The sequence below is a fragment of the Ornithodoros turicata genome, chromosome 7 (genome assembly GCF_037126465.1).
Source record: "Ornithodoros turicata isolate Travis chromosome 7, ASM3712646v1, whole genome shotgun sequence".
Taxonomy (NCBI): domain Eukaryota; kingdom Metazoa; phylum Arthropoda; class Arachnida; order Ixodida; family Argasidae; genus Ornithodoros; species Ornithodoros turicata.
This window is the reverse complement of record NC_088207.1, coordinates 25,284,649-25,310,668: the sequence shown is the minus strand read 5'-3', so window position 1 is coordinate 25,310,668 and position 26,020 is coordinate 25,284,649. Positions and strand designations below refer to the sequence as shown.

The following is a 26,020-nucleotide window of genomic DNA, read 5'->3' as shown; positions in this document are numbered from 1 at the left end:
TGGCACCATCTATTCTAATAAATTGATAAATAGTCTTCTGCATTGGCAAGTTTTATGGCTACGTTGGCTATATCGGCTACATAGCCAAATGGAAGGCGAGAGTTCCTTATCTTTCCAAACCTGATAAGGCGGAGAAATATGCACGAATAATGCTTTTCGTGAAGTAGATTATTTGCCCGCCTTTATTCGAGGCAAAAAGAGCAGAGATAAGGGCTTGTCGTAGTGGAAAACGTGTGAACTGCAGGTGCTGTAGAGGAAGAAGTATGGGTTAAACCGCACGTTCCAGTAATTTCATGAAAACCAAATCCACCGGCTGAGGAATCTCCGTGCATGACAGGCGAGGTGAGTGAGCTCTTCCATTATAGGATTTCATGGGATGTTACATAAATTCACCCTTGCTCTGGGGGCACGTAGTTGTTGCTCAGATTAACCAAACTTCGAAATGTTTTAGGCCTTTCCATTCTATCACGCACATAATAATGTGTTCGATTTTGAAATCGCTCATCTATTTTCGTTCTCGCTGTTCGATACTGCGAGTTGTTGACTTGAGTACTGACTCGGTGACTACTGTTTAGTGGATAGCTACACCGTGATACAGAAAGCGACGTCATTTCACATTTAATGGGATTATCACTCGTTCTCTTTTAAGGTACCGGTTTTGTAGATTATCTTAACATGGATAGCCAGGGACTGAAGTTGACTGAGGCAGAGCAGCGTTATTTTGCTGAATTGTTCGCTGCGTACGATGTCGAGAACCAAGAAAGAGTATCCGGGCAGAAAGCGTCCGAACTCCTACTAGCAACTCAGTTGCCGACAGAAATACTTCAGCAGGTAATCCCCCGCGAATTCCACTTTTTGTCAGACGAGGGCCTCATTTCCTATGCTCGGCTGTTACTTTGACTGACATGATTTGTGATGAAATCGATAAACGTGTAGTATACCCTTCACACATACCATGCAGCCAGCCCAAAGGCCAAAAGATTGTAACATGAGCTCCTGTCTTGCTTTCTCTTGTGTGAAACAGTTGTTTCCGTGACTCACTCTAGCTCACATTATTCACATTGTTCTGAAGTGACGGATGCCATTGTTTTTGTTACTCTCCGGTACCAACCACACTACTGCCCATTTTTATTTAGATCACTGAGCTTTGCGGTGCAAAGAGAGTGGGACATTTTGGTCGCCCTCAGTTTTATTTGGCCCTGAGGCTGATTGGAGCAGCTCAGGCTGGAATGCCCCTCAAGCCCGAATTACTTACTTCAGGTAGTGTGTGTTGTCGCAGCAGTTGAAATAACCAGGGATATAACCAGCCAGTTTCTGTTTCAGGAGTTGATGTTCCTCTTCCAAAGCTTCAAAGGCCAAGCGAACCAGGTAGGTAATGTGGGAGGCCTTAATGGAGATCTAGTGACATGAAATAAAATGCTAGTACAGGGTGTGTACAGATAAAGTCCAGTGACATTTGCACCCATTACGCGTTTGCACTAATTATTTGACGAACCTTCCTCAGGCATGAGACAGTGCATTTTTCTTAGAGCTGGGCAAATAGCAAAATTTTCGTTGCAACTCGAATACGAATATTTCAGACACACTGCGAATACATTTAGAATATTTTTTGCAGTTGCTTATCGAATCATATAGTTGTTGATGGCAGTTCGAATATTTTGAATAGCTAATTCTTGTCCATCAGCAAACAGCTACTGCTCACCTATGGCATTTTCTGTCAGAATATAAATAAACAATTAAAAGATAGGCTCCTCTACATCAAGCTTTGACATGTGCGTTATGTTGCCGAGATGAATTATGTTGGCAGTGGGAGTCTGAAGATCCAGTGCATTCTGCAGCAGTGCGTTCTGTCTAGTTTCGAAACTATATTAGCTTACAAGCTACACTGGTATGAATATTTTCCTGTATTGCCGAATATAGTTCGAAGCTGTGAATATGTTTATTGGGAGCTGTAGTGTACATTGTACATTAGGGACTATAATAATATGCAGTGGAGGTACACAGTCACACATATGCAGCAGAACTGTGCTTGTGAACTTAGACAGGAACGCATCACGAGCACTAAAAGTTGTCATGCAGGAAAGTTCTCCATAACACATTCCCAGACGCAGACAAGAGATGCTCACTTGAAGTGATGCTGCTTTGGCTAGCACGGGGAGATGCTGCTGAGAACTGTGCTGGGAGGACGGCCGCAAGTCTATTGCAACTCTAGTATCGAGTGCCTCTTTCGCTCGCCTCATAGCGTCAGTTATCTTTTGCTGATTTGTGTCTTCGCACTGGTCCTTCTGGAACGTCGAAACCAGACCTGTGCCACTTCAAATGGTCAATGGGACTTGTGCCATGAGACATGCAGGCGTGTTTAGTGTTGCACCACATGTTTTACATGTTCCAGCGGATTTGGAGTAGCCTAAGTGCTTCCATATGGCACTTCTCCTTTTTGCCGGTGGCTCGTCAACATCCCCTCGTCCTCCATGTGAACCGCTCTGTGAAACTGCGGGACTCACTCACCCACCATGATGATAATGACAATGTCGACTGGACCGAAAATCGTCAACGGAGTGGTGCCGCTATTTGAAATCTACTCGAAAATATCAAATAGACAAGTTTCGTTGTAAATACCGTTTGAATAGGGTAATCTATTTGTATTCGAATATTCACAAAGCCCTACTAATAACAGTTGTAATAGGAAATGTCATTGTTATGCTATGGTAGCACAAGAAAATGTGCCAAACAATGCACAGTTCAGTCACATAGAAACCAGAGTACATGGAGGGAGACCTACTTATTCGGGTTGCCACCCACTTTGGTGGCAACAACCTAGGCCAGTGATTGCTGAGGGCCACTGGGAACAATTGGCCCTGGAGCTACATGTGACTTTGAGAGGGTTGAAAAATTACAGTCGATATGCTAGAGGACTCCATTGAGAGCCAGGGTTCAATCCAGCAAAATTCTGGTGAAATCCAGTTATTGCAAAATGCTGCAATACCTACCTGACAGCTTTTTCACAATGCTTTTATGACCATCTCCTGCAGCATCTGTAAAACAATCATAAGACGAGCAGCATGTACATTTGGAAGCGTCTAGCTGGCTACCTCCAGACGCAATAGCTTAGTCCAGGTCGTTGCTATAAGGCATGGTATGTCCATCAGGAGAGACACGGCATGCATCTGGATGTAGTATCCTAGGGTTCTAAATAAGAAAATGGCGTTATGAGGAAACAATGGCAGTATTTTTTTAAGAGTAGAATGGTGGAGTTACTAAGATAATGCTCTGTGAACGTCAAGGCAGTGTTAGCAACACTGGTTCCTCTTGCAAAGAATGTACGAGTGGTACCGCGATATATTCCAGTACTATTCGAATAGAGTAAACTATACGTTTTGTGTCAAGATTTTGAGTCCCAGCCCTAGTATTCACCCAGCTCTAGTATTTATCCGTGCGAGACCTATAGAAAAGTTAGTCAGGCAAATAGACTATAAGCCATGGGTGCAGATGTCACTGGAGTTTATCTGCACACACCCTGTACATATTGTCAGTTTCAATGACTCATATATGAGAGAGTGCTGCTTGTACAGGATGTTTGCTTTCTTTGTATGTGGCAGGCCGTAAGTGTAGGTTGCCCATCTATGCGCTATATCTGGTATTGGTCTTTGAACGGGTTATACCTAGGGCTTTACCTTCTTTGGGGGCAGCTGTGATAGTGATTTGTGAGCGTGACTTGTTTCATAAGTTTAAAACTATTTTTTTCAGGTCCCCTCCCCCCACCTCCAGTGTCAAGCAAAAACAAGGCATCCCGGCAGGCAAGCCTTAAGGATCTGCCTAGTTCACCATCTCACCAGGTAAGGTGCAAGTACTACCCACATCCGTTTTTTGTGTACGAACGAGGTGCTTCCGTATGAGTAGCCTCCCTAGACACTGGGACTAGTCTGCAGCTACATCTAGAGTCACCAAATAAGCTTCACTTCAGAGCAGCGACACAGCGTTCCACAGGTGAGCACGAGAGGAAAGGAGAGGCCATATTGTTTCTGTGCCATGTCATGTCTTGCCATGCCATGCCATGTGCTAATGTCACCTAACGGTGCTCACAATGCCACCCATCAAGCATGCTCCAAAATGTTGCTCCTGTTGCAAGCAGCTCACTGAGGTAGAAGATACCTTGACAGCCTTGTTCTCACCTTGACCTCCTTGGAGCTCTCTCGTGGACAATACATAGATGATGCCGCACGACAGTCACATACGCTACCTAACCCACGACCTCCACGGCAATCATTGTTATGAGTTTCTGCTCCTTAACTGGGATGGCGCTGGTGTGGTGCGGAAACAAAATGGCTTTCCTACTCGCTTGTGGAACTCTGTGTCGTCACTCTGAAGCGAAAGCCTGATTAGAGACTAGTTATACCATCTTGCCAAAAGTGCCGAATTAACCGTTTAATCGAATGTAAGCCAAGCTTCCAGTGAATTAGCTGTATGTTCAGAAGAGTCCCCTACTTACCCGTGCTAAGAGTCAGTGTACCCTGCTGCAAACATAGGTTGATGGATTTAAATTGCTTTCATGACAGCCTTATGCACAGCAGATAGCAAGCCGTGGTCATCCAGTTGCTGGTTCCAGAGACTCTTCTCCAGAGGCTGTAGTGGCTGCACCGGTGGGACCTAATGGTGATGCTGCTGCTTCACCCCAGATAGCTGCAGCTGGCCACGATAGAAAATGGACAACATTCCTCTCTGCAGGTCTGTCGCATTCAATGGTCACTCTGCCTAGTGTGTGGGGGGTTAGCACGCTCTCTGTCCCTGTTACACTCAGAACTTCACTGCAATGCACTCAAGGGAAGCTGCTGTGAAGAATACTTTTCTGTTACTTCCGTCTAGTATTTTCAGCAAATCTGGAGAGAACAGTACAAACTTCTATGCTGTTTTTTATTCTGTTCTTTTTTAGCATAATGTTCACCAGGACATTGGAGATGTGCCTAATTTTTGTTGTGGAAAGAGCAATTTTCTTCGCACTGTCAACTAGTATGTTGGTATTAACATTGTGTTGAGTGGCCTTCAGTGGCGCGTCGGAAGGGAAGCCTGTGACTGCGCCGCTTATCTTTCGCTCTTTTCATTTTTCCTTTTTTGTAAGCGGGAATAGCAAGTCGGCTTCTGGAGCCAGGCTAGCCTTTCCCCTCTTTCTTTTTTTTTGCAATAAACCTATACTAGTTACTCTCGATAACAGCCTGTGAGAACTTTGCAGTGGCAGCCATTTTTGTTGTGGCACATGTTCAGGGCCAGTTTGTTTAATGGTGGAAGAAGATTAACAGGAGGTGTTCCTAAATCAAAGAAAAATATTCTGAGTAAGGTATTGTGGTGCACGTCTGAAAATTTTTGCCGCCATTTATTGTCATACATATTTCGTAATTGACATCATTGCATCAGCGACACTTACTCAAGCCGTGTAGCAAGCATGTAGTGAAAGTGAGATTCGGTTGGTCATAGTGCACTTCACGAAAATGACACTAACTTGTCCCATGTGCCAGGGGTATAACGCACAAATTTTCTCTGTACTCGATACAGTAAAAGCTAGTTGATTCCCACCTCATTAATTTGAATTTCTGGGCCACGTCCCAGCCATCGTGTCCCGAAGTCGTCATCAAGTCCCCATCATGTCACCAAGTCATCATGGTCCCGCCATGCTCCCATATACATCAATCTATAAAGTAGCCTGCTAATTCACACTCAAATCGGCTTCGCTACGGATTATTCTAACTGCATGTCCGCAGCTGTGTGCTGCCGCTGGCAGCTTTCCAGAGTTTGAACTGTGCAACACAATCGAAATGCTTGTTTTCCTCTACTTTTGCGGCCGCCTCTACGTGGCTTGGCCGAGCTAGTAGGTCCTCTCCTGCCTTCTTCCAGCCAGCAGACGCCATCAAATTCCATGCTTGACCAATAGAAACGCTGCCTCTCTCAAGTGGGGCTTCTCCTCTCCCCTTCTTCGGGTATTTGCCCTGTGACATTTTGAGCGCCAACGAAGAGCTCTTTTTTACAAACTTTTTCCGGAGAAGACAATAACCTACAAAGGGGGCAACTGTGCTCGAGGGAATGAGATGCAAGAAGCGAGTGACTTGTGTTGCTGGCAGCAAGCACAAGTGGTGTGGAAGAGATTACAATTTTCGTGATTGGAAAATCACTAGTTTCTAAACTACGGGACCTCATCCTGTATGTTATTTGCCTATTGTATTCTTCTTGGAAATAAACAAACAAACAAACACTGAACTCACAGTGTTTCAAAAACATTGGCACACTTCCCACAGAGTGTAGTGCCAATGGGGAAGCTTGGATGACAGCAGAGCTGTTCAGGCAGTGGTTGGCGAGAGGCTGGATCGAGGAAGTCCATGATAGTGTTGTGTTGTTTACGTGTCTTGCCCATCGCTCAGCCCTGCCTATCATCTGCCAGCTAGACTGCATCTGGATCACAAGATGAAGCACAGTAAGCGGAAGGTGCTGCTCATCATCAACTGCTCTCCATCAACTGCTCTCCACACAAGGTGGACGTGGAGCTAAAGGCTGTTAAGCCTTCCATTCAACATGACAGCAGCCCTGTAGCCGATGGATCAGTGCATCATCAAGAACATGCCTGCACATGCTGGTACGCGTGTGGGAACAGGTCACTCTAACCACAGTTGTGAACTTTTTTCGCCACTGTGGGTTTGTTGCCCTAAGTTGTGCAAGCGTGGATGAAGACAGCCTACAGGAGTCCGACCCTGAAGCAGAAGAGATGGTTCTTGCAGCCGTGCGTGAGGTGCACCAAGGTGTTGGCTTCGCAGACTACATAGACGCAGACAGTTCCACGGCAGTTTGTGGGACTTTAACGGATGAGGAGATGATTGCGCAAATCTCCGTCGGAGGCAAACCCACAGAAGATGGACCTGTGGGCAGTGATGCGGACGAGGAAATGGAAGAGGCGCCTGTTTGGCCGTAAAAAAGGGTGTCAGGTCGCGGCTGCACTGAACATCGCACACCTTTTCTTCAGCTTCTAGGAAGGCAAAGGTGCTATGGCACGTGCATGCACTTGAACAAAGCTTGACTGTGCTTAGTTCGTCACAGTGAATGGTCAAGGGCAAAAGTCAATAGCTGATTTCTTTCACAAATAAATGCTTTTGACAGTTCCTCATGCATTTGTTGCCTCATGTGTCTGTTTCTTTGTCTTTTGTTAGTTCTTGTAATTTGGACTTTTTTGTGTCACCACTGGACTGGATTAACAAGCTTGTACTGTATTTTTCATTAAAAAAAAAAGCTCTGACATCGCCACATGCGTTCCTGCTCGTCTGTCTCCTGCAGGGTCAAACTAGGTGAAAACATCATTGCTGATGTTATTACGGTTCAAAAGGGCAACGGTTCCATGGAGGTCAGCGCTGTCTGGTTTTCTTTTTTGTTGCTTTCTCCCTGTCTAGTGGTGAATAATGGAAGACTTCAAAGTGCCTGTGGAATATTGACACGTATTCGCATCTCTGAGCCTGTTTGTGTCTCAGCCTGTTTGTAAATTCATAGCGACGCGAACTTTGGAAAAATGCTGTGTTTGTATTATCATGATTCTACTGCATGTACACATTTATGTACACATCTGCTTGTCTTGTCACAATTGGTCACCTAAATCTTTACAAACATAATCAACAAAATACCCTATACAACAAAAGAAATTTTAATACCAGTGAATTTCGTTGTATCGAGGTTCCACTGTATTACCGTGCCACTGTGTTGCCGTGTTATCTAATGTAACGCTCCCATGAATTAGCCTAAGCCAAAGAGATAAACCGCGTGAGTTCCTTTCCTGAACATGCCTAATCCTTTTTATTTGAGTTCCTCTTGCACCTCTTACCCACAACCTCCTATTTGTCCCATATACCTAACATTCCCAGCTGCTTGACAGTGTTATTCTTGACTGTACTGTCGCACTTCCCGACGTAATGTTTGCCTGCACCTTTCTGGTATGTTGAATAAATAAATAAATCATAAATTTGTTCACACAATGAGATTTTGCTCGGTTTTCGCTCTCCTTGCTTAGAATGGAACTACTTTTTGAGTAGACAGACCCCGAGTAGTCCCCTCAATTCAGGGTGGCTCTACATGTTACATGTATGCTTGTTTTCTGTAACAGATGGACAGTTAAACTGGAGCCAGTTTGAAGAACACCGCCACCTTTTAGGGAATGAGGAGGACAGCAGTGAAAAGCATTCAAGTGATGATGACCATGATGTGTGGTGCATTGCAGACGACCAGCGAGAATACTACACCAAGCAGTTCCAAACCATGCAATCGGACCTCAAGGGAAAAATAACCGGTAAGCGGCAGCAACTTTTGAGGTTGTAGTGTAGTGGTTAATTTGAACTTTGGCACTGGACGCTGGCAGTTGCAATATTTCTGTGGTTGCAAAGCTAAAACATCTAAAATTCAAGTGTCCTACTTACCTACAGATTGTGAATACGTGTAGTTTCCTAAAATCCAGTTACTCAATCATCAGAACCAGCATGCCCAAACTAGCTTGCAGCTATTGTGCAGAGAATGTATTTTTTAGTGGTACCACTATTGGGTAAATCTGACACCATCGGACTTCGATCGTTATTGTGAAAGGGCTCGTTATTTTATTCCCTACATTCCCACCAGCAATGTGGTAGAGTATCGCCTGAGGCGATGAAACTCCCCACTCTCCAAGGTCAAAAATAAAGTTGTTGTTGTGACTAGGGTTGCCACCAGGCCGGTATTATACTGGCACAGCCAGTTATTTGCTCGCTCTGCTGGTTGCCAGTAGGAAGGTGATACCGGCAGCCTTTTACCGGTATTTGTGGCTCAAGACCTTTCATAGGGGCTTTTGCGAGTTTTTCCCTTCAACATTCCACTACAGCTTGAATAAATCTGGAGCACAGACCCAACTCCGCTGTTGTTTCCTTAGTTACTCATTATTATTATTATTACACACAGGAACACGTCTCCTGGTATTGTCTTGAGCTCTCTGTCTTCTGTGTGTACTCTTCCACCCCTCACCCACTTCCCTTTCCCGTGAGCATTTCCTCCTTTCCCTCTATTCCACCTCCTCTCCCTCAGCCGGTATTTTTCACTACAAAAGGTGGGAACCCTAGTTGTGACGTGTGCTTCCCGTTTCCGGCATAATGTTAGCTTCACTTGGCGGCTTTTGGAGTCCACTTAAGAAAATTGAGTCTGTTGTGACAAAAATTTACGGGTACAAGTACAGTGGTTGTAAGTCATGGCGAAAGTTTACTAGAGATACTGTTGACCTCATACTTCTCAGACTAGCAGTTCTTTAAAGCATTAGGTGAAACACCTTGTGCAGCAAGTGCATAAGCATTCTTTTTGTTGTAGGTGTTGTGGCAAAGGAGTTTTTTGAGAAGTCAAAACTCCCAGTTCCTGTTTTATCGAAAATCTGGTACGTTTCGATCCACTCCTCGTTCCTTCCCATCTCTTGATTTTTGCTAACTGGTACACTCTACAGGCAACTGTCGGACATAGATAAGGATGGGGCCCTCACTCTGGAGGAATTCTGCACCGCCATGCACTTGGTTGTACTTAGAAGAAACAACATCAATATTCCTGATGTCCTGCCCGCAGCGCTGGTACCCAGCATACCACAACCAGCTTTGCAGAAATCTGCAGAGGGTAAGATGTGCTTACTTCTGAATGCCCTGGCTAGATATTTTATTTTTATATTACCCGTGTGTGTGTCTCTGGTTAGGTGAAACTCCAGTTTCCTTCATTAATGCTCCAGTCTTACAAACAAAGTGCTCTTTATAGAAAATCCTTCAGTATCCCTTTGTAAGTTGGAGGTTTCTGATTAGGGAGCCACAGGAACTTGTTAGGACAGGACTGTAGTACCTTCACTGTACACACAACACTGTAATGCCTGCTTTTCTGAGCATATCTCGTTTGCCTTGTGAATGTCAGTAAATCGCTATATTCCACTACAACTATATGGAGATCTCCAAAGGAACAAGCCACAATGTACAAATTCAAAATTTCCCAAAATGAGTGTGCTGAGCCTAACTTCTAACTAGTGTTTCACCGCAAAAGCCTCAGGTTCGGTGATGGGTATTGTTGGCTGTCACTTTTTTGTGCACATTCCTTTGTTTTACTTGGGTGTGTGCAACTCAGCTGTTTCAGGCCAGGGTCCTCGCAGTAACTATCAGGTGAAGGGTACTTCTTCTGGAGCTCCACCTCAGCCACCCCTACCTGCAGGCACACAGCATGCAGTTGCGAACCACACGATCGCAGGAAATGCCTCTCCTCCAGCTCCTCCTCACCCTCTCAAGGAGCCTCTGTCTCCCCAGAATAAGGAGGTGGGTTCCAGATATGTTAAGCATTTTGTTGTGTCTGTCACATAAATTCAGCACAAAAATTGCTGCGTACAGGGGGACTTGAGAGGGGCATTATATCTCTGCAATGTCAGTGTCTTCTTGCACTGTAAAGTTGATTGTGAAGCATTTCTGCTGGGATAATAAGTTGTCAAAATGACAGATGATATTGACGGGAATGCGAAATCTGATAGTCGTACAAGTAGAATGCCGCCGAACGTACACCTTTGTTGAGAACGCAAAGGCATTTGAGGGCTGAGTGAATATAGTTGAACCTCTGTATAACGAATTTGTAAACGCTGGCCCTTTCGTTAAATAGAGAAATTCGTTGTTGGATGGCCTCTACTGCTTTCTCCCGGTTCTCCTGGGTGCTCGCGTGTCAATGTTTCTTGGTTGGTTCAGTTGCGCTCATCACCACATGATGCACAATTCCGGAAAGGACGAAGCTACACCGCCGTTGAGTACCCAAAAGAACAAGAAATGGGTACATATCACATAGACGTTTGCGCCAATGGAACTTTGGCCGGCATCAGCAGCGCTAACACAAACTGGACAAACCCGTCATTGGCATCAACAAAAGCAAATTAGACTGTTTGAGAGGCCAACAATGCACGTTTTGCCCTCATCCCGGTTTCGAAACTGCGTCAGTGTACTGAAAATTACCGGCAGCAGCGGCCGCACATGTCTACACGCTCCTGTTACCCTTTTACGGCGCGCCTACAGCACGTGACAGAGGACAATGTAGAGGGGAAGGTTCCTCCTCCTGTTTGTGGTGAATGGGAAAGAGACGTGCAGAAGGTAAATAGAGGTGACCAAACTAATGCATTTCGCTAAATCGAGCGCAAAAAATACATTGGCATCTCTGGTGACGCGTACGAGCAACAAATTCTTCATTAAACAGAGGATTTCGTTGAGTCGACATTCCTTATTGAGAGGTTTAACTGTAGCGAAGGTTTGATTGAATCGAATATTTATTTCTTGGAATGCTCATGAATCAAAACCATTCCATGACTTTTTGGCTGATTTCTGGGTGCAGCACTTATTTCGTCACGGGGACCTACTGTGGTGCCATTCCTTTGACTGTTCCTTGGTTTCAGGATCGTAGATGTGGAGCCATGCTTCATCCTCAGTCACTAACTTAGCTAAAAAGTCATGTGCACCTTCAAAATGGGCCAAAACGGCTTTGCATGAACTCGTTCCTTCTTCTGATCACTGTTCAAACATTTCGGCACCCACGTAGCTGAAAGCTTGCACATGTCTAGGATTGTGCTGATAACAAACTCTGCACGCTCCCGCGAGATGTCCGGTATCTGGGCTATCTTTTTTTGCGGATATTCGCCGGTCCTCAATAATCAGCTGATGGGGCAGCATCGCAGGTTGCCGGTTCAGTTGAGGTTGGGAGGCGACCACTGCGGGGCTCATCTTCCACGGTGAAATGCCTGGTCTTGAAACGAGATACAGTGCTGTAGGAGGGACGCTTCACCCCCAGTGCTTGCGAGATCTCAGTATGAATGTCTTTTGCTGACTTTCCGTGGAGAGAAAAACTTCATGATGTGGAACTTGCTTGTGCCTCTGTCATAAAAGCTTCTCACTAAAAGAAAAAAATTGTTTTAAGAATCGCAAACACCTGATATTTGCACAGTTACTTATGTCCTAAGCTATTAGGCTGTCATATGCCCCCACACTCGTTTTTCTATTTCACCTGGAAGGGGGCAAAGCCAGGGACTTATCAGCGCCCCCTTGTACTTCAAAGCTCGAAGCAGTCACCAGTGATATCTAATCGAATCATGGATGTGTGAGATGACAGCAATAATCCAGGATTGGGATGTGACCACAGGTTAAAAATACCAACGAGGATGACCCACTGTTGTTACAGATCATAGCAAGACTTTTCTGGCTTTTGATAAAATGAAAAAGCACGATTGTGTGTGATAAGCACAGCCGTATGACATCGTTGAGGATTGCGGTTTTACAGCAGTAATGAACACACTGTTCCAAACTATGCATTATTCTTCACCACACCCACAAGAAAGTAACAAGAGCAATAGATGTCAAAAAACTCGGACGAAGAGGACTCAGCAGTGTGCGTCAGATGACAGTGGGACAATTGTTTCATTCGGTGGAATACTGTAATCATAGCATGGTTTCACGATGCTTTCACGAGATGTGGCGTATTTACTGGAACTCGACTGACTTGTGTTTCACTTTGTTGCGCGTTTTCAGTGGACCAAATTCAATGACTCTCCAACAAGCAGCGTGTCATCTCCCAGCATGAAACCAGTCAACTTCGACTTTTCATCTGCGTCTGTTGAGCAGGTCAGTGTAATCTCAGTTGAACGTGTCAAGTGCTTTTATCGTCAAAAGTGCTTCAAATGAAACTGGGGCACAACATGTAAAGTGGCTTTGTTAGAATGCTTTACACTCTTATTTTAGCCAGGTGTTTCAGGGTTACACGCCATAAAAACCAATTTTTCCTCCTTGATTTGCATTGTCGTCACTTGGAATAAAATACCTAAGTGCCAATTCAATCACTAATATAGGTACTGGGGAATGCAAAGCACCGTGCATGTTTGTCTGAAATGCGAGAATTGTTTTCCTTTTCCTTTAAACCTGAAAATCTGCTTTTCCTCCTGATTTTGAACGATTTTACCCTGTTTTGCATTTTCTGGCTTAAAACCTGATTTCAAATAGACTTTAAGTAAACAAGGGCATTTCTTGCATCTCGAATAAGCACGAGATGTGAAACAGCTGTTCTGAATGTGCAGTGCTTAGTGTTCTCCACTCCCCTAAATGTTGGCGTAACTGGCACATTGCCAAGTTTTTTTTGGTTTTTTGGTTCCACTCAAGTGACAATGATGGAAATTAGTACTGACTAAGCTCGAAAGAGAGAGTATGGAAAGAAACTGGCAGGATGTCTCTCTTGCACTAGGTTATTATGAATTTTTACTCAACTTTCCCGCCTTTTCTTGTCCCTTCAGTTTATGCAAACTGGTGGATTTTAGAGTTTAACCCCCAAAACACAAGTCAAATATGTTGCTTTTGTATCAGTACCTGCACTGTGCTACCATTGTTGCTAACACTGCCTTGACTTTCACAGGGCATTATCTTTGTTACTCTGCCATTCTTTTAGAAAATATATCATACTGCCCTCAGTGATGAAAGAAGGAACTGAAGGAAGTTTGTCCTTTCTATGTGTTCCAGTCTCAGAACATCAATTGTCTCATGTTCATACTGCCCTTGTTTCGTCATAACGCCATTTTCTTATTTAGAACCCTAGGATTCTACACCCAGTTGCACGCCGTGTGTCTCCGGACGGACATGCCATACCTTATAGTAATGATCTGGACAGAGCTATTGCGTCTGGAGGTAGGCAGCTAAACGCTTCAAAACATTCATGCTGCTGACCTTGTGTTTGTTGTGCAGATGCTGCAGGAGATGGTCATAAAAGCATTCTGAAAAAGCTGTCTGGTAGGTATTGCAGCATGTTGCAATAACTGGATTTAACCATAGTTTTGCTAGATTGAACCCTGGCTCTAAGTGGGCTCCTCTAGCATGTCTAGTGCAATTTTTCTACATTCTTAAAATGCACATGCAGCTCCTGGGCCAATTGTTCCCACTGGCCCTCAGCAGTCACTGGCCTATGTTGTTACCACAGAAGTGGGTGGCGACCCAAATAAGTAAGTCTCCCTTGATGTCCTCTGTTTGGTTTCTTTGTAACTCAATTAATTGTGCATTGCTCGGCACATTTTGCTGTGCTACCTTAGCATGACAATGGCAGTACGTTGGCATTTCCTATAACAATTGTTATTGGTAGAGCTCCACTCTTAAAACAAAGCTTCACCACATAGCACGCTGAAGGTCATGGTCAGGAATATGCATTGCTGCATAATGTATACCATGAATGCCAACATAATTCATCTCTGCAACATAATGTGCGTGTCAAAGCCTGAAGTAGAGGAGACTGTTTTCTACTTTTTTGTTTATATTGTGACAGAAAATGCCATGGATGAACAATAGCTATTTGCTGATGAACATGCTGGGACAAGAATTAGCTATTTGAAATATTCGATCTGCCATCAACAACTATAGTTCAACGACTATAGTTCAACGACTATAGTTCAACGACTATAGTTCAACGACTATAGTTCAACGACTATAGCTCAACGACTATAGCTCAACGACTATAGCTCAACGACTATAGCTCAACGACTATAGCTCAACGACTATAGCTCAACGACTATAGCTCAACCACTATAGCTCAACCACTATAGCTCAACCACTATAGCTCAACCACTATAGCTCAACAACTATGCGATTCGATTCGCAACTGCAAAAAAAATATTCGAAATGTATTTGCAGTGCATCTGAAATATTTGTATTTGGTTCGCAATGAAAACTTTACTGTTTGCCCATCTCTAGTTATTAGCCCCTGCCTATCCTGCCTCAAGACCTGCTATCTTGTCAGCACGTCTTCAGTGCACCAATCGCTAAACTATAAAATGATACACACACAATCCGCTCATGGATGCCGCTGAAGCCTAGTTGACAACTACTGCTGTAAAAGTTCATGTTGTTAGGTCTTATCTTATTGCATGTATTTTCAGTGGCCTATCTCACTTGAAAGGTGCCACTTTTTGCTATGTCAGCTTCATTTTATCACCACACACAGGTGGTGCTGTGTACAATGCAACGTCCTTATGTTATTCACTTTTCTGCATGTTGTGCCATCTGTGTGTGGTGATGTGAGCATGAAGCCTAGAAAAAAAAAGGGGGGGGTGACATTTGAGGGATATAGGATATTGAAAATGTATGCCTCTTCAGTTCCAGGCTTGCGATGCTTTGGTAGAATTCGCAGGTTCTTTGCTACAACATATGTGTGCTTACATCACTTGTTGTCTAGAAAATGTATTCCTCTAAACCACTGTATTAGTGTTTGTGTCCTGCTTAGTGCAAGTATTGCCCACTTTTTGCCCTTATTTTGTGCACGCACCCAGAGATCTGAGGAGGAGGTAAGAAAAATTGTGATAAATCATTTACACAGCAGTGCATGATTAGACTAAGAATTACACCTGTGGTAGTTGATAACATTCATATACTTCTGTGTCTCGCATGTCTGGGAAGAAGTGTTCAAATTAATCAATATCAAGTTGGTAAAGATTGGCTTAGTGCCTCTGCCATTTGATCACGCATGCAACATCCACATGCATAATGCTTCGTCCTTTAATGAAATAGGATTAAATAAGGGGGTCAGTAGGATTAAGTTTCAGTACTTTTGGATGTTTGGTCCCGTCCTTTTCTTAAGAGGATATGAAAATATCCTCCTACTCTAGATGTCACCTTTTTTTTTTCTTTTTTTCCTCAGATTCTTTCAGAAAAGAGAATGCAGCTTGGTTTCAATTTGGACAGGTTTTGCACCTCAGTAATTTTTGAGTCTCCATTCTACTTGCATTTAATATTCTTTCATCATATGTAAATGTATTCCATTGGTTAGGCTCCAACTTATGTTATACTGGAGTGGCAATTTGCAAAGCGCATGATAGACCGGGGGTTCCTAAGAGAAAGTATTGCCCAAAACTTTACAGCTCCTACTCTGGCACTGGTGTAGCGGCAACAGCAGCGGGTGCACCAGGAGCTCCGACACCCTCCCAGGGTCAACTTGCACAGGGAGGACCAAAAGAACCTCCTCCCCCACCTCCACCCAGGCCAAAACGCAACCATGCCCGCAGTTCCTCCCTGGATCTGAACAGGCTAGGTGAGTGGAGGACCAGTGCCCCACCTAATATAATCTGCCTGTGCTAGAAATACTCAGTGGGCAGGAAACCACAGGTTGATTTCCTACCATTATCTGAAATGTTTTCCAAATTTTCTTGTCCCTGCTGGAACTTGGACATAGGATACCAATACAGAATGGCAGGCAAGTCCTTTGTGCCTCAGCGTGCATCTTGTAGACAGTACAAACCGGACAGCATGTGCGGCGGAATGCATGTTTTCTGTTTTTTTTTTTTTCTTCTCCTAGTAGTGTCTTTTGTGTGGGTCAACGTAGTGGTGCAATATAGCTTGAGCCTGAAGTTTTCGGGAAATATTTTTTTCTAAATTCGGGAGGTAAAAATCGGGTAAACAAACGTGTGCTCTAAATTCATGCGAATTCGGGTGAAAAAACTTCCAGTAGGCTAAATTCGGGAGGAAATCTGGCTCAGTTACTCAAAGTAACAGTAGTGGTTTGGTACAAGCAGTGATGTAACTGCATTTGCTGCCAAACAAGTAAGTTAGTGAATTCCTACAGACATCCAAGTGAGGGCAATTTGCCAGCCAAAAATCTGGTTTCACCCTAAAGAGGCAACCTTCAATTCGGGGTGCAAATTCAGGGAAGAATCGGGTAAAACCCTAAAACTTCAGGCTCTAAATATAGTGGTGTCCTGAAGCAGGTCTAGCCATGTCTGCTTCATTTTTTTACTCATAGGGTCTAACCAGATTAAATGTATGATATGTTAAGTATGTTTGTCATAAATCGGATTTGTTTTCTGGTGTTCAAGTTAAATGTGCTATCACTGTATCACTAGGAAGAGAAAATTGAATCATCTCGGAGTTTGACTCCTTGTGGGACCACAATATTTGTGCTTCATTTTTTGTGTTGCATGTTTGGCTTTTCCAACTTGAACTTGGATGACATTGTTATGAAACACTTTTTAGGTCGATCAAGCTCTCAGAATCTGGGTGCCCCACCTGCAGTGCCTCCCAGAGCGTCACCAGGAAGCGTAAGTAATTTTGTGCATCCAGTGATTAGGTGCTGCGCAGCTATGGCTGGCAGGTCTTGCTCCTAGTTATCTCCACTCCAGCCTTGTGGTTGAGGCTAGAGTGGCTTAGTCTAAATTGTGTTATTGATCAAGATATGTAGCACACAGAGGAAAACATGGGCATTTTATGCTCCTCAGATGTTACACTCAGCAGGGCGAAAGTGGTAAATTTATTGTTGCATGACACACGAATGCAATTAGTAAGCACTCATTTCAGTCATGTGTAGCACCTATGCATAAAAACTTTATTCTTTGGCTAGCATGGCCCTGTCATAGGAGTTTCAGTGCATGTGAATCTGCATGTCATTTCTGTGTACTCGTGCAGATCTGCTCAGTCAATATAAATTTGTGTATATCCCATTTGTTACACTTCCTGAGATTATCGGTTGAGTATATCCGAGAATGTTTTGCATAATTACCGAGTTGTGTATTACTGTGTCTGGCTAAGTCTGAGCAAGACTTACACAGAGTCTTCTGTAGGAAGAGCAACAAGAGGAAGACGGTGGTGTCGTAAGTATAAATCGGGTGCTTGAGCTTTTCTCCTGACTTTTTATTGATAGCAAGGTGCGTTTCACTTTGCTCTGCTTGGAAACCATGCGTACTGTCTATTCCGCAGCTGTCAAAGAGCATCACGGGAGATGACGTGCCGTCATTCATGAACTTTGCCGACTTTGACCACTTCGCGGAATCCCGTAGTGAGGACCCCTTAACCCCGCCACGTCAGTTTGAGGTATGTTGTTCATCTGCTTACTATTGACAACACCGTACCAATAAAAGTAACTTTTATTACAGTCTGGAGCTTTTGAGCCTTACAAGAAGCCTTCTGCGGACCGAAGTAAGTGCCAAATACAGGCTGTGCTATATCATTCAGTTCTTCCCCGTGACACACAGTTGTACCCGTGACACACAGGCAAGAAAAATGATGTTATCCTCTAATGTCATTTGGATCTCTAATCCATTATTCGTGAAGCTTGTGCCACGTGTTCCTTTTTAATGACACCCTTCGACATAGCTTAAATGCACTGCAGATGATGCGGACCACTAACTAAAGCAAAATCTGTGCAACACAATGTAGTTTCCAGATTGGAAATGCATTTAATATTTTGTTTGAAAAGAAATGTTTATTTTTATGGGCATCTGCTTTAATGTGTCTAAAAACCAGGTGCTCTCAACACATGGTTGCCAACTCAAACCTTGGTGTCTGCACTTGTGTGTTGTGTCTTTTGGTTTTGTCAGAGTCAATTCCTTAAAATTCGAATAGTATTGCTTTGGTGAAGCAAATTGAAGAGCACATTTTGTGTTCAATAGAAAGAGGCTGTGCTCAGAGCAAACGATGGGAGCGAGAGTAGGCGTTTCATGGATGAATTAGTGATGGCGAACCCGTTGAGCCGAAAATGGCACTAAGGGAAAATGTCATTTAAACTGTATGTGACACTGCATGAGTGATGTTGAAACTTAATGCATTAGGCACTTTGTCACGTTTTGTGCTCCCGTGGCATGGGTATTAGTTGCAGGGTCGGCGAGAGGGTGGGGCAGCCGGGGATGGTGTCCCGGGGGTCCAAGCCTCTTCAGGGGCCCGCACGGCCCAAAGGCCCGTCGTATAATACTTATATATAAATACTTGTACTCGTATACTTGTACTCGTATAAATACTTGTAGACTATGTTATTGAGACGTGAGGAGTGGGCCCGGGCATGACCCATCCCTGGGGCCCGTAATTTCTCTTGACGGCCCTGATTAGTTAGACAAGTAGAAGACATTGAGTTGCAGGTATAGAACTCCCACAAAAATACTGCTACTTTTTGTTTTCCACTCTACTCCAGCTTAACGGAGCAAACCATTAAATTACATTTATCTTTGTTACAGTTTCAAGGCTTTCATCAGATACTAGTTACTCAGATGATGTGAGTACAGTAACATTCTATTGCACAGCCCTAAGTGACATGCTCATAAACTTGTGATGCTCTAATCTGAAGGGAATTTTATTGCTTACCTTGCTTTTACTGAAATAGTGTATCGGACATGAAAACCTCGTGAAGTGAATGTGAAACCAGATCTCCGGTCTCACTTTAGAAAACATAAAAAATAAAACTGGTACAATGAGCATGATGCAAATTAATATGTTAATTTAATACGTTAATTGATGCTAATTTGAACTCAAAGGGGACCAACTAAAGGTAGTTGCTCTGAACGAGGGCATAATGCACTGGCAGCACATACTAGCTGCGTCGGAGACTCGTGAAGCATTGCCACATGTTTGTGGTCGTGCAGTTCCAGACGTATAAGAGGCTTATTCATATTCCAAGGCATTCTTTTACACGCAGGCCTCAAAACATCTCATTGCTAAAAATAACCTGTTACAGCGCAATCCCATCAATTTGAACTCGAAAGGGGCAGGTGTCTGGTACGAATAAAGTGGACTTCAAACTAAAGGGAGTCGCTCCGAACGAGGGTTTGATGCCTTGGCACCGTGTGCTAGCTACGTCGGAGAAGCGTTGCGGCTGGCTATGCCTTGCCACACGTTCGTGGCCATGCGATGGTGGAACTATGAGGGGCTGTTTCTTTCTAGAATAGTCGCCGTCCGATTTTTCGGACTCGGCGGGGATCTCGCAAAAAGTCCGAATAATCGAGCAGTCCGAAAAAATGAATTTCGCTTCGAAATAAACTTTACTAAGCCCCAATTGGGCTGAAGATTTGTCGATGCTTCCCTAAAGCGCTTCCAGCTCTGCCTGATAACATCAGCTTCTATTTCCCGAAGCGACATTTCGTCAATGTACACTATCAGAGGCACCGCCGTCATCAAGTCCGCAAGTAGGCTTCACCTAACGCTCGCTTTACAGCGCTGTCGCGCGACTCGCGGGAAGACAGCACGTGCTGAGCCGTTGTCCAAAAACGAAGACTCAAAGGCGCTACGACAGGCCTCTTGAGGAATGGAAAGTCAACAGTCATCAATGCCTATTTTTTTGCCTCAATGTTTTAGTTGGTTGATTTCTTTTGATACGAATTTCGGAGGATACGAATTATTTTCAGTCACCCCAAGAGAGAAATTCGCAGGTTGGGCAAACAGAGTCCGAAATATTGAGCGACGGAGCTGCACGGCGTCCGAAATTTTGCACGTTCTTATACATCACCTCTATGGGACCCGCGGGCGTTCCGCGAACGAGTCCGAATAATCGAGCATGTCCGAAAAATCTGTCGGCGGCTGTACCTATTTGCAAAGGAGCATCGTCACGGCTCGGGATAGAAAATAATTAGGGCCTGACTTTTTCGGGTTTTATTTTTGGCCAAATTCGGGGGGTAAATATCGGGTGATATTTTTCATTTGAAAATTCGGGTGTATTCGGGTTAAATCCCGTTACGGCATATTCTGTCGTCAGGAATTCGGGTGTACTATTCGGGTGATTTTTTTCTGTTTAATAAAAATTTGTCTTAACATGGAACTAATGTTTAGCAATGTTATCAAACTTTATTTTAATGCACGCTTATGAGTGTGCCACGCGACCCGGATGTTTTCGGGTAGATTCGGGTTAAACCCGAATTTTACAGATTTCGTTCGGGGGGTAAATATCGGGCAGATACGGGTTTAACCCTAAAAAGTCAGGCCCTAAAAATAATCTGATATGTGTTTGTGTTCATCTGTTTGGCGGTGACGTTTTTGCGCCAGGTCGCTAACCTAACGAACTCGAATGTTGCAAACCCGATCCAAGAAAATATCAAATTGATACCTTTTTCTTGGCTATGTAGTCAATGGGAACTCTTGATCCCTTCAAAACCGTGCCCTTTACCGGCATTGGCGACAGTGTGAGCAGCATCGTTCCACGCAGTTCTTGTTTGCGCACACTGTTATGGTGGTACTCCTCTTCCCCCTGGCAGAAGTTTATGAACTATGGACAACCGTAATTTCATGCGTATAAGCCGCAGGACCCCTTTTTAGGAACATTCTGCAAATTTTCCGCCAGATAAGCCACGGGCAGTGACTGATTTGTACAGTAAACCAGTTATGCAGGTTCCAGGGGTGGCATGGTGTAACAAAGGAGGTCAGTTCTAGTGTTCTACTGAGATCGGATTGTGCCCTTGTTGCATGTTTTTCTTGTGGATTGACGGGTCAGTGCTCTCCCAGGAGACATGAATCACTGTACGCCTTTCGTTAAAGCTGCATGGGAGAAGGTACAAGGAAGGTCAGTCTACTCTAATGTGGACGTGCCCCTGTTCGCATTGTTCGTGCATTGGCAGGGTGTGGCTGTTCTCAAAAACATGAGACACTGTCGGCCTTTCGTTAATGTTGGGGTATGGGGAAAATACCAGGGAAAAATAGTCATCAGATAAGCGCACTGGCAGATAAGCCACGGAGCACTCGTGAAAAAAAAAAAAGCACATAAGCCGCGGCTAATACGTGTGAAACTACGGTAATAAGTAAAGGTGTCCCCGACATTCCAGTAGCGCGCCCGCCAGCGCCTCAGAGTCGGTGCATGGTCAGGTGCGGCGTTGGAAATTGTTCGAATAAACCGGTGCGCACGTTTGTGTGTTCGAATTACCGGATGTTTCCCCCTATTGAATACACATGGCTTTGCCAGGACCCGGACGTCTGTTCGAATTATCCGTAAGTTTGAATCAAGAGCTTTTGTGTAATATCCCTTTCTTCCCCTTTTTTTCCCTTTCTTAATAACGCGCCCTGGAGTAGCCAGTCCCGAGTGACTCGAGACTAAAATCTCCATTTTTTTCTTTTAAAAATCAATCAATCACTGTATATGCGTATGAATTGGTCCTTTCACTGTATCGACGTTTGCTACTTTGAACCCAATGCAATCATGATTGCCGTAAACATGATCTGAAAACATATTGCCCTCATGCACACTTTTTTGTTGTGTGGTTAACAGAAAATGTGTTGATCTCCTTAAAACAGATTGCTTATTTGCTTAGCTGATCGCATTTTGTGCATGTCACGTTTGCGCACATCATTAGAGTGATTTGTACGTGCTCCCCTTTCCTCCAGCGCAAGTATAGGCTTAAAACAGCTTAGTGTAGAGGGTTTAAAGAGCTGTGACATGCCAGCAGGGTGCCACAGGCCGGAGCACTTGTGGGGCGCAATCTTGTTTGAATATAACCATTGCGCTTGTTTATGCAAATTTCTGTCCATTTATCCTCGGTCAAATACACGTGACTCTAACAGAACTCCAGCATCATTTCGCATTACCCAGAAGTTTGAATGGCAAGAAAGTTCAAATTAATGGGATTGCAAAATCTCAAACCCTCATTATTGGTTGTTGTGAACAGACATGTTATCAGGTTTAATGTTTTTTTTTTTCTTCTAAATCTGGTGGATGATAATAAGGCTGTGTGTTAGAAATGGTAAAACAGGATAAGATCTGGCTGTATCACATGAAAGAGCAGATTTTCAGTTGCAAAAGAAATGTTGTGAGAATATTATTACATGAAGTGGCAAAAGGCAGCACTGAGTGCATTTTATTCATGTTTGCTCATGCCTGTGTAAGTGGCTGAGCTTGTTCACGTTTTATCACTTCATCAACCTTTCTGAGTTGGCACGTGCAAAAACAAGTGTGTTTGAAAATGAAAACTGTGGAATATGGTTCCCTGTTAATCTGTCGCAGGAAAACGCATGATGTATGCCATTATCACGCATTATGTAATATGAACAAGATACACGTGAACGTGTCCTTCCAGGATGAATGCCCCGCCCCAACGGATGATGCAGCGATGTTGATATGTGACGATGCCGAGAGCAAGGAGAAGGAGAAGCGCCGTTCTGGACGGCCACCTGCACTGGCAGCTGTTGAGATGAAGTATGTGTCCTCTACATGAGGTTGCTTGTTCATCAGCACCTTCAGTTATGGTTATGGCCTTAGATCTTAGTGCAGTCCTTAGGTTCTGAAAAGTGAAACCAGGTGATCCTTCAGCTGACCGAGAGTAAACGTAATTGTCTTGACTTTTTCATGTTAAACCCGATTCCTCGCGCCAAATCGATTTCAGACCAGTTCGGGTTGGTTGTGAAACAATTTCAAAACTTTTGTAAGAAATAATGTATATATTGATATATGTCTGCTAAACATGCGCATCTGAACGCTATGCTTCTGCGATCTGGCATTACGAACCTATTGCACTCCGAAGGTCTCGTGCTGGACAAGCTCCTCGCAACTCGTCATCTCCTCTCGTGTTTTTCGAGTGATGTTTCAGAGTGGAGAAAGGACGTGCACACACCTTCCGTTTCCATGACGACACAGGTGGTTGTCAAGGGAGTGGGCCCCGGAGAACGGCCTTCGTTATGGTGACCTTTGGGTAGTACTTAGGGCGAGCGTGCACGGCTAAAATGTCACTTTCCATCTCTCTCAAGACACCACACTCAAGACACCACAGTCAGTGGTATCTTGAAAAAAGTTTTAAGAAACCAAAAGTTAAAAAACGTTAGATTGATGAATGTGGGACTTTCCGTATCGAATCCATGAACCTACAACGCATGAAACGGATCCGTACATTTAGTGGGTTGCACGTGGTTTTCCCAAACCCTTTTAACCTGATTTCCAGTTTCCACCATTTCGTCTCCCAATAGACTGCTTGGTGAATAAAGCAAAGTTTTTTTAGGAATGCTAAATGCAGTGATGGGAAAAGTACCCCATAACTGTACTTAATGTGAAGTACCGAGTACATGGCATCATTGGTACCTGAAGTACCGCACTTCAAATATACTTAGAGTACATTGAAAGTTTAGTGTATATCACATAGTGCTTCACTGTTTGGCAGTTGCAGAAAGTGCGAGTAATTACGCTTTTAGCAAAATTTTGGCAAACATTTCTGGCAAGTTCCTTGTTATAAAGCCCTGCTTGTTAACTGCAGAACTGTGAATATGAACGGAGCCTGATGTCGTAATTTGCATTTACATGCACAGAGATAATCAGTTCTGCCCTGCTAGTGCAAGGCATTGCTATTTACTGTCTGATCCATCTCGCCAGTGAGCTATGTTCTGGTGCTAATCTCTGGAATAATATGCGAGCCATAATTTCGGGGAAAAAGACCAAAGTCAAGGGAGAATAATTCAGTTGGGTACTACTTGACAGGAAAGTACTTGAAAAAAGTACAGTATTTACTCGCATAATTTGCTCACTTTTTCTTCGAAAAAAAGTTGGAAATGTGGGGGGTATAAAATTGTGCGGGAACATCGGTAACAATATTCGAATGCCGCAAAATTAAAAATTTTAAGTGTGCCATTCCTGTAGGCTCCGGGTAGAGCCGGTATTGACGTTATCACTGCATTACACAAGCGCAAAAGAAGTACTTACCTACAGCGCAACCGGTGATGGTCGGAAGGCAAAATACCGGGCCCATTACCGCTCATCGTACCGGTTAATTACGGCGAAACTCTGCTGGAAGATGCCGCTAGTCGCACTGAAAACCGACAGCACGCTATGTTGTTTGCCAACTTCATGGCATGTTTGTCCAGCGTTTGGTTCCGCGTTTGTTTTGTTATTCGAGTTACAGTATCATCCACCGCGTCAGTGGGCCATCATCCGAACATGGGTGCAAATCAAACAAAAGCACCGCAGTAACTTCGGCAGGACTAACGGCTTTGCAAAAAACAGTCTCTGAGGATTGCAGGCCAGATATCAGTGGACGAAAATGCGGGGGCAGAAGTTGCACAATATTTTATTTTCTTACTTTCTTTTCTTTTCTTAAAATATGAGAATAAATATGGTACTTCAAGAACAGTACAAAGTACTACATAGTTAACTCAGTACTCAGAAACATAGAAATGTTGTGTGGCTCCCTACGGGCACACATGGCCGATTTCTCGGATGCGGTAGGTGTAAGGGTCGATTCACACGATGCAACTTTAGTTGCGCGCCAACCAGGTTACGCCAACCAGGTTACGCCAACCAGGTTACGCCAACCAGGTTACGCCAACCAGGTTACGCCAACCAGGTTACGCCAACCAGGTTACGCCAACCAGGTTACGCCAACCAGGTTACGCCAACCAGGTTAAGCCGTGTGAATACAAAGCTCTGGTTGCGCAACTCGAGTTGCAGGAGTTTCAGAGCCGATCGCTTCACGAGCGATTTCTCCTGCAACTCTAGCCTGCAAGCTGTCAATCACACGGCTCCTCCTTGCAAGCGCGACCAATCAGGAAGACTTTGATGTGACAGTTATTGCACCGGCAGTACGCGTGACGATGAAATTATCACTGACCGGTGCAAATTATGCAAAATTATGGAAGTCGCAACAAATTGAAGTCGAAACGAGCGGAAGTCTCAGTAAGATTTGAAGAAAATGATGACTGCGGCGTTTTTCGCGCCAACCCGCGAGCGCGGTGACCACTACGACATTCCAAGTTGCTCGCCGTATGAAAGGGACCTATTTGGTGCAACTTCGGTTGCGCGCAACTGTAGCGGGAACAGAGTTGCAGCAAGAAGTTGCATCATATGAACCGACCCTGACATCACGCATCTTCTTATGCCTAAGGACGCGACTGACTTGTTGTGTTTTGCTTTGCCCGAGGAATAGTTTGGACACTTCCACATTTACATTGCAGAACGATTCCCAATGAGAAGTGGGAGCTAACCCAGGCAGTTCGAGCCCATCGAGAGCGCAACAATATGCTTTCGCTGCTCAACAGTGAACTCAACCAGGAGCTGGTAGAAGCCACGGAGGAGCGTCTGGCCCTCGAGATCCAACTGGAAAACCTGAAGCCTTTCTCGTGCTGAGTGCATGCCTCATGCTTTGAAATGAAATCCAAAATTAATAATGACCACACGGGGGGTAGGCTGAAATGAAGCGAAGCTTTTTGGAAGGAATCAGTGTAGTTTCCATTTATTCGAATGCTCCGTTGAGTTTGGTGTTGGTCTTCACAGAAGCCTGGTAAATGTGCTCGAAACATTCCTTGTT

General features: G+C 44.2%; 1 protein-coding gene across 4 annotated transcripts; it reads left to right on the top strand.

Moving 5' to 3' along the window:
- The first annotated feature begins 103 nt into the window (after positions 1–103).
- On the top strand, positions 104–25,929 carry LOC135400676 (ralBP1-associated Eps domain-containing protein 1-like). Of its 4 annotated transcripts, XM_064632509.1 has the most exons (23): positions 104–342; positions 650–831; positions 1,137–1,260; positions 1,324–1,368; positions 3,748–3,836; positions 4,557–4,725; positions 8,129–8,311; positions 9,349–9,412; positions 9,479–9,642; positions 10,135–10,319; positions 12,558–12,650; positions 13,604–13,700; positions 13,758–13,802; positions 13,930–14,011; positions 15,917–16,086; positions 16,228–16,248; positions 17,025–17,089; positions 17,609–17,638; positions 17,745–17,858; positions 17,921–17,963; positions 18,995–19,032; positions 22,811–22,929; positions 25,668–25,929. In XM_064632509.1, exons 2-23 carry the CDS (start codon positions 676–678, stop codon positions 25,837–25,839), a joined length of 2,268 nt encoding a protein of 755 aa, XP_064488579.1. In that variant the 5' UTR covers positions 104–342; positions 650–675; the 3' UTR covers positions 25,840–25,929. The 4 variants fall into 4 exon arrangements, with proteins under 4 accessions (XP_064488579.1, XP_064488581.1, XP_064488582.1 ...); XM_064632511.1 differs by lacking the exon at positions 17,609–17,638; XM_064632510.1 differs by lacking the exon at positions 16,228–16,248 and having other exon boundaries at positions 105–342.
- Positions 25,930–26,020: the final 91 nt, after the last annotated feature.

Coding starts and splice junctions, on each gene's coding strand:
- LOC135400676 (XM_064632509.1), top strand. CDS start 676: ATGGATAGCCAGGGACTGAAGTTGACTGAGGCAGAGCAGCGTTATTTT. Junction 1,369..3,747: donor TCAAAGGCCAAGCGAACCAG/GTAGGTAATGTG, acceptor TATTTTTTTCAG/GTCCCCTCCCCCCACCTCCA. Junction 9,643..10,134: donor TTTGCAGAAATCTGCAGAGG/GTAAGATGTGCT, acceptor TGTGCAACTCAG/CTGTTTCAGGCCAGGGTCCT.